Source organism: Prosopis cineraria, unplaced genomic scaffold (assembly GCF_029017545.1).
Source record: "Prosopis cineraria cultivar Desert tree isolate PC_DT_omini unplaced genomic scaffold, ASM2901754v1 PC6, whole genome shotgun sequence".
NCBI lineage: Eukaryota > Viridiplantae > Streptophyta > Magnoliopsida > Fabales > Fabaceae > Prosopis > Prosopis cineraria.
The window spans coordinates 32,839,232-32,848,204 of record NW_026555337.1 but is presented as its reverse complement, the minus strand read 5'-3'; the positions used below and the strand labels follow the sequence as shown (position 1 = coordinate 32,848,204).

Below are 8,973 nucleotides of genomic sequence, written 5' to 3'. Positions count from 1 at the left end.
AAATATATTCAAAATAGAAATGAACAAGTTTTAGTTTAAAGTATATTTAATTAGTTGATTATTCAACATAACACATCAAATATATACACAATCAATTTTCTACTAAGATTTAGCTGTAATTCTTATCTACATGGAGCCCCTTCTTTTTATAGAACCAACTAGATGGAAATGTACATTAGATTTAATTTATCCAAAAACAGGATAAGATTCTAGAACAATATAACACACATTGAATATGTCATTCATATACATGCGTACATAGACATATGTACTTTAGTTCAACATGAATGATATAGGCTGTCTTCTCTTTTAAAAAATTCTTCAATAGAAGCAAGCATGGACCTATTTGATTCACTCTAACTTGTCTAAACCTTGAAGCCATAGTTCCTCATCACCATCAAAAACATCATGGCTAATTAAATGTCCTTCCAGACTCTAACATCTTCACAATATAGTTGAAGAAAGATAAAGAGAGGGATGGAAAAATCTAATCTTGATCAGGTTAGGTAGATCTCACTACTCTCGTTATCTCTCCCTTCATAGATTGGTGTTGTCATCATCACCTAGCTGTGACGTTAGACATTGTCACCTTATTAACTGAAGGATCATCTTCGGAATTTTTTGATGTAGATGAATCTTCTGGGCCCATTCCTCCTAGTGAAAATGCAGGATGATTAGGCTTGGGAAAGGTCATTGTGTCACTTGCAAGCATAACTACAACACCAGACATTGTTGGTCTATCTTTTGCATCTTCTTGGACACAAAGCAAGCCAATGTGTATGCATTTGAAAACTTCGCTTTCTACGTATGAATCTTTCAGAATTGGGTCCATCAGTTCCAAGCATTTTCCATCACACCATAGACTCCAAGTCTGCAAGCAATATATAATTGATCATTCTTTGAGATTATGAAACCATTCAGATTAATTCAATTTTCATGAATGATATTAGGAGTAATAGTTCTTGATAAAATACTAGATTATATTCCCTCATTCTAAATTTAGCTTTCATTCCAAAAATAAGACAATATTGCTGCCCTTTAGTTATTATGGCCAAGAAAATTAGTATGCAAAATATATATATATATATATATATTTTAAGGACTAACTTGTATACTAAATTTTTTCAAACTTGAGTCAAATATACAAATATGTAGAAACTTATCCACACTTGAAACTCAAGATTCTTGTGCTAGATATATAACATACAAACTCAAGTTGCTATGGAGATTAAAACAAAAAATATTTGTTATGTTCTTTTACAAAAGAGCATAGTTTTTCTTTTCTTGGCTCCATTTTGAAATGTTGATTGCAAAGAATATTATAATCATTGTAAAATTTGAAATTATTAACAAGATGACATTAGGGGGAAAAAGAACTCACGTAAATTAGAAGGCTTTGACGATGTTGAGAGAAGTGGAAAGATCTCACCCTTTTTCCACATATGATTTCAAGTAGAAGAACCCCAAAGCTAAAAACATCTGATTTTACTGAAAATAATCCTTCCATAGCATATTCTGGGGCCATATATCCACTGTTTTATGGATCCAATCATATAACAATTTTAGTTATCCTTCAATTAATAATATTCTAAAATTTAAACATTAAATAATAGCTTTCAAGTAAAAGAAAGAAGCAAGATGTTAGAAGTGAATAACCCTTACTAAGTACCCATTACTCGGCCTGTATTTATTCCTTGATTTTGGCCTCCATCAAAAGCTCTTGCTAGTCCAAAATCTGATATTTTAGGATTCATCTCATTGTCCAAAAGAACATTACTAGCTTTCAAATCTCTGTGAATTACTCTAAGTCGAGAGTCTTCATGAAGATATGAAAGTCCTCTTGCAACCCCATTAATAATATTCAGTCTGCGTTTCCAATCTAGTTTCTTCCTATTCTCTTCATCATCTGATGACAAAAATAGTTCAAGGAAAATCTTATCAACAGCATTATATGAAGAGAAAAAATTCACATGTCATTGCATATGTAGTTGCTACGTACCAAAACAGTAAAAGTAACTAGTAAATAAAATATCCTTATAACTATGACAATCTAAATTTCGTTATAAAAAAGTTAATTCTATTAAACAAAGACATTTTAAAAAATCATTTATGTGAAATATGACCATGTTAAAGAGCCCTACTGGTGACAATTTTTTTTTTATCAAAATGAAAATCAATCAAACAATTGTTAATTAAGTGCACTCATCAAAGTCATCATTGTCAGCAATGTAAATCACAGTAAAAATTAGAAGGCGGAAAACCCTAAATTAGCAAGTACGAATTGATCCCAAAGAATATCATTAGAAGGATGTACATACATGATATTCAACTTTCATGCTAGAAACAAGATATTATTTTTTGTACGTAGCTTTTCTTGATATGCAAGAAAACGAGAGTAATTGAAAAAATTAAGCGTAAATGTAGTATTCAAGTAGTCGATGGACAATAAGTAACACTACAACAGAACTGGACAAAAAATGATTGTTATTTTTACCTATATATGATGATCATTAGGAATAGTAATATATTAAGCTATCATTTGCAGTCCCCCGTATCTATATGACAGTTAAAACGCTTCATATATACAAAAGAAAATATCATGGTTAACTACCTCAATCATATAAAACATAAACCGTTTTGGCATTCTGGTCCTGGCATACCCAAAAATGACAGTTTTTATACTCAAGCCAACGCTTGTTTCTTTCATTAATTCAATAGCACATTAAATGGTCTTGCAATTCATATACCCAAACCTGCTTTAAAAAACCCATATTTTACACAAAGGCATGTGATTAGTAACTCACTAATATTGGGATAAAAGGAATGATAATAGTATAAAAAAATAACTAACTACTCTATACATTACATCGATGATTCATGAGTCACATATGAATTCCGAAATTATATCCTTTCTAACAAAAAAAATTTCAGCAATATAATGACATAAAAAAAACATTCCCTAGGCTTCAAGCCCTCTTTTTAAATCTAAATTTCATCTCAACAAACCAAATTCAACCATACTTATCAATCCCAACAGCAACAAAATCCATAGCAACAAATATTTAGTGCACTAAATAATTTTATTAATGTAATCTATATTAAAAAACCATAACTCAATATACTATTTGAAGAACAAAGACATAATCAACTCAATAACGATAGTCCAATAAATTCCACAATGCAATAAATTGAAAAACAGAACATTATACACACACACACACACACACACACACACACTCTTGGCAAAAAAAGCCAAAACTAATAACAAAATACAATTTTCAGTCTAAGATTTTCGAGTAAGTTATGGCAGCTCATAATCAATGATATATATTCTAGATGGAGTTTAGATAACTTACTGAAAAGGTGGAAATCAAGGCTAGAATTAGACAGGTACTCATATATAAGTAGCTTTTCATTTTCCTCTATACAACAGCCCAAGAGTCTCACAAGGTTTCTATGTTGTAATTTTGCTATGAATATCACTTCGTTTTTGAACTCCTTTGAACCTTGACCTGAAGTTTTTGAAAGTCTTTTCACAGCAATTTCCCTCCCATCTGGCAATGTCCCCTAGTAAAGAGGTTGATACGAAGTGTAGAAACATTAATTAGCATATTGAGCAAAGCTAAATATAGCTCATATAAAACGTAATATTGATTGTAAGTTGTTAAGTTCGATTCACATTAATCTTCATACTTCATGCTTCTAAACTAACAATAAGTTATCTCAGTATAATAGTTTTAAAAATATACTTCCTCTTGTCCAAAATAGAAGTCATTTTTTTCTAGCCAAACTTGGTAAAAAATATAAGAAGTTTGGTAATTTTAGAAATTATTTTTTCCATTTTATCCTTGCATTTGTTAACCCAATTTATTGTGGAGCATGAAAATTTATCACATTTCTCTTAAATTCATTGTCCAGCTTTATATCATCTTAACTTTCCCACATGACATCCCTCATTAAAAAATTATTGACATAAATACTCTCTTACATTGCAATAATAAATACTCTCTCTCTAATTTAATTCATTACTGGTAGTTTGGGGCTAAGGGTAAAAAAGAAAAAAATATAAATATAACTAAATTTTATAGTATGCATATTATAGTAGAAAGTTGCTTATAATTTGGACTGGGAGGAGTACATCAAATAATAAAGGGAAAAATAAAAACACAAAATTTAAAATCAAATGAAACTTTCTTATAGACAAAATAATATAATATATATCTTCAACATCATAACTTATAAATCCAATATACTGATACCTTATAAACGGGACCAAAACCACCTTCTCCCAATTTAAATGCTTCTGAAAATTGATGCGTACTTTGTTGAATCACAACTAAAGGGATTGTGGGAAGGTCTGAGTTCAGTGAAGTCTCTCTTTCAGAAAGGCCGTAAAATATAGGAGTGTTCTCCAACGGCATATTATCTACAAGACAAGAACATGTAAATTGATCTTTGATATATCTTATGACCATATATTTATTTACACAAATATATGTGAGAGAAGAGAACATTGAGAGATTTGATAAATTAATGCAGTTTGAAAATCTACCTTAATGACCATATCATATATTCTTTCATGATAACAATCAATATGTAGTTCTTATATATGCAATCATTCATGGAGGAAAAAAAGAGTGTCTATATAACAAACAATTCATTCCTCTAATAATATGGTACTTATGGCATATTACAATAGCTAAACTCACTATATAGTATCTCAGTTGACATTTTGTAAAGAGTAAGAGCACATTGAAGACACTGAAATTAATATAAGTTAATCGTTAATCACTACGAAAACTGTTTCAATGACAAAAAATAATCAACCAAAAAAATGCAAAAAGATAATAGAGAATTATAAAGTCAACGTTCTGTATTTGTTTATTTTTAATTTTTTTTCCTCAGATATTTCTAAGCAAAAATTTGAATATATTTCGCTCAATAATCACGGAGAGGAAATTTCTCTCAATTAAAATTCAGAGAGAATATTAAGTTCTGTGTATTTTTTCAAGAGAAGTTTTCTCTGTATATTTTCACAGAAAATTCTAGGAGAAAATTAGTCTTTTCTTAAAAGCTAGAGAAAATTACTGTGAATCAAATGATAAGGTGATGATAGGAAAGAAATTAAAATGAAAATAACAATAAAATATCTCGAATATAATTAAACTAAAAATTCACACCACTTCACTGAATCTGAATGCACATAAAATGTCATAAATATATACCATTTCTAGTCTTCCTCCACCAAAAGATCAACAGAGACAAAATTAATATAGCCATGGCCACTGATACAGTTATGATTATGATCAAGGCTTTTGACTTCCTAGCACCATTATGGGCTGCACCAATGACAAATGACATATAAAAATGCGTATGTTAATATTGATCTGCGCAACTAAATCTATTTGAACGCAACTAAAGAAAAAATATATATTGATCTGACATACATAGTAATGTATCAAGTTTTGCTAGAGTTGTAGTATAAGTAAAACAATATTACTGAATAAAATTAAAATTATTGAAGGATAAATTTTTAATTTTATACCCCCTTCATCCCAAATTATAAGATACTTATAAAGAAGATTTGATGTCCGAAATATAATACACTTTAACAAAAATAAAGTTTTATTAATGATGATATTTCATTATTACCCTACTCATTATATCTTTCTCTTTGATATTCTTTTATAAATTGAATATTAAATGAAGAGCATTTTTTAAATTTGGTATTTTTGCTTTTGGAATTTTATATTTTTGTCTTAAAAAATAATGCTGTAGAGCATATTTAATAAATTTTATTGGTATGTATAATTTTATTTAAAATTGTCTTCTAAATTAGGACAGAGGGAGTATCATTTAAAATTTTAACTTTACTTTTACATGACAAAATTTCATAAAGATAAAATAAAATGAAAAAATTATATTTAGGTCTCATCAAATGCACAAAATACTCCAAAATTAAAAATCCAACACATTTACAATTGGTCAAAGGAAAATGACAACTTGACAAAAGAAAATAAAAATTTGAAATTAAACTCATACCCAAATTGTTATTCTCTTTTGCCAAATTGTCATTTTCTTTTGCTTAATTGTAAATGTGCAGAATTTGAGACTTGAGAGTATTTTGTACATTTCATAAAACATCTTAATAATTAAATAGTTTTGTGGGACCTAATTGTGATTTTCTCAAATAAAATAAAACTTTTTCGGTATATAAATGTAGAAATTTTAAGAGAAACAACTTAAAAAGAATCTACACTATTTAATTTTAGAGAATTTTAAGTACCATTAGTTTTACAAATTATTACTAATTACTAATATTAATATTAATATTATTAATAAATTGTGTGTGAGTGCGTTCTTGCATGTACACGTGTGAGATTTGAAATCAATCATTTTTCCTACAAAAAAATCCGGTTATTTAATACTACAATTATGTTAAAGATTTGTATGAAATTGAGACCACTCCATCTCACCAACTCTGACTTTTCTACACCTGCTTACTGCTCCTGGACCAACAAGTCAAAAGCATCAAAATATCGTATCGAAATTGCCTCTCTTTATTTTATAAAAAGGAAGTAGTTGGATTAATTTAAGGAAAAAAAATCACTTTTAATCCTACATACGCAATTTAAACACATAAGATTTATGAAATCACAAAATTACTTTAAAATTTTATTATTAAAATTGTTAATTAGTAACTAGATAGTTACTTAGTTGTCAACTGAAGAAGTTAACTCCAGTTAAAACTGTATGACAATAATTAACAATTTCAATATAAACAAATAGATATCTTCAACAAAGGATATTCAACTTAGAGTAATTTTGTGATTGATTTGATGGAACTTTTTAGTATTCAAATTGTCAGCGAAAAACTTGAAAGTAATGTTTCCTTAATTTAATATACCTATCTTTTCTTTCATGGTTTCATGTGTAAGTTTTAAAAAGATATGACAGAGTTCAATTTAATATATCTAGAGATTATTTGTAATAATAAATTTCTTATAGAGTTCAATTTTCAAAAAGATAGTAGCACAAGAAAGAGTAAAAATGTGTGGTTTTCAAATTTGACTTTTTTTTTTTCAACAACCAATTCTTTTAAAGCCTTAAACAACTTTTCAAATCATAACTCTGAAGAGTCAAAATTTGTAAATAATAATATTATTTTTCCTTGTCATCTTTAATTTCAAGCCTCATACAAAATGAGTAGAAAGATTTTATGTAGATGAGTGCAAACTTGAAGGATTTAAGTTTTATACCTGTAGAAGAATTAGAATTAGAGGAAGTGGTTGATTGATAAAACATGAAATCGTCGTACTTAATCAGACAACTTGGAGCCAAAACCTGCCATCCTAGCTTGTGCTCACAACACTGAGGAACCTTATCCAGCATAGCCTCCAAGCATTGTCTGCAACCTTCAGTGTTAAGGTCTCTGCTACACTGAACCAATGCATACCTTTTTCTTCCTCCACCCAAATCAAACTCTCCTCTAGCACCCAATTCCTCTGGGTCTTCTGTCGCTGTTTGTATTAGACTTCTCATGAAACTCTCCGCCTTCTTCCCCTCTAACGGATCTGACACCGTCTTTGCTCCGACGACATGCCACGATGGGCTAGTTGTCACGTTCCCAAAGAAGTTCTTGTTAGAGTATCGGAGGATGCAGAAGTCGTACCTATGTTGCAAACAAATAACTACACTTGCATAAGCAATAGTTGAAGTTCATTCATTCAGTATATACTGTCTGATTTTTCAATACAAAGTAAAAAATTTCAGTGAAGGTTTAGACAAATTCTTTGATCCTTAATATAAAACATTTAATAAGGTATTTATTATTACATTTTTTTCAATATTATCTCCATTTAAACTCATTAATTATGAGAGAGTATGTAATGTAAATTTAAAAAAATTTCATTTAAATAAGGGTTAAACAAGAAGTTTATTCTTTTTTTCAAACAATGTTAACAATTTAATCCTATAAGATAATTACATGTGCTTTTATAATAATAAGTACTCGAGGTATTTACCTTATGATTGTTGAGTTGCCAAAATATAATTTTGATTCAGTCAACAGCCAGTTATCCTAATAACAGCACCCCCTCTCTTTTTTTAAAAAAGGTAAAAAGTTCGAACACGGCGTTGACATGTTTATGTGGATGAGTGCATGTGTCCTTTTTTTCCTTAATGGAAAAGAGTTAGATTAGGGGTAAAAAAAAATAAAAAAAAAGAAAAATATAATTTCAAATCCCTGAAATTCGATGTTTACAGAGAAATGAACCTGAAAAAGAAACATTACTATGATTCGTAGATTACCAGATCCGTACCATATTACAGCGGAAGATTGATTGGGACAACGTTGGAGAACCTCTCTACTGGCAGTGGTGATACAGAACTGGCAGAAGTATCCGGCATCATCACCGCGGCAGTCATAGAGGCCGTAGACAGCGCTGGTGGCGGTGCCGACGGCCGTATGGTTGTAGCCTTTGCTTGTGGCTGCGTCGGTGGCGAGCGATGAGAGAAGCTGGTTAAGGTTAGCTTTGTATGAAGATGTAAGAACTTGCTGGGTTTTGTTATGGCAGTCATCTCCAACGTAGATTGGTGCTTGAGAAGTACTCGTTCTGATGAAACTGATGATCAGAACAACTATGAAGAAGATGATCGGAAATTCAGGAACTCTAATAATTGGTTTTGTCGATCCCATCATTCCATAGTAGAGGCTATTGCAGGTGGTGGTGGGCTGCGTGTAGGAATACAAATGGATCGTAGATGTTATAATAAATACATTGGTGATGAGTTGTTCAAAATAATTATAGTTTTATAATTAGAAATGACTCATGGTAGCATATGTTAGGTTACGGTGGATATATTGGAATCATTTTCAAAGGAATGACATGTAAAATAAAAATAATAAATAGAATGGTACAGGAAAGTGATGTTTTGGGCTCCATCACTATTGGAAAAAAAAAAAAGATATTT

General features: G+C 29.9%; 1 protein-coding gene across 4 annotated transcripts; it reads right to left on the bottom strand.

Moving 5' to 3' along the window:
* Positions 1-220: 220 nt before the first annotated feature.
* Positions 221-8,769, bottom strand: LOC129312613 (cysteine-rich receptor-like protein kinase 44). Of its 4 annotated transcripts, none has more exons than XM_054955280.1 (8): positions 8,322-8,768; positions 7,260-7,672; positions 5,226-5,339; positions 4,260-4,426; positions 3,357-3,567; positions 1,663-1,906; positions 1,382-1,532; positions 221-871 (listed from the first exon to the last, which is right to left on the bottom strand). In XM_054955280.1, exons 1-8 carry the CDS (start codon positions 8,699-8,701, stop codon positions 560-562), a joined length of 1,992 nt encoding a protein of 663 aa, XP_054811255.1. In that variant the 5' UTR covers positions 8,702-8,768; the 3' UTR covers positions 221-559. The 4 variants fall into 4 exon arrangements, with proteins under 4 accessions (XP_054811255.1, XP_054811258.1, XP_054811259.1 ...); XM_054955283.1 differs by having other exon boundaries at positions 8,311-8,451; XM_054955284.1 differs by having other exon boundaries at positions 7,260-7,691; positions 8,322-8,438.
* Positions 8,770-8,973: the final 204 nt, after the last annotated feature.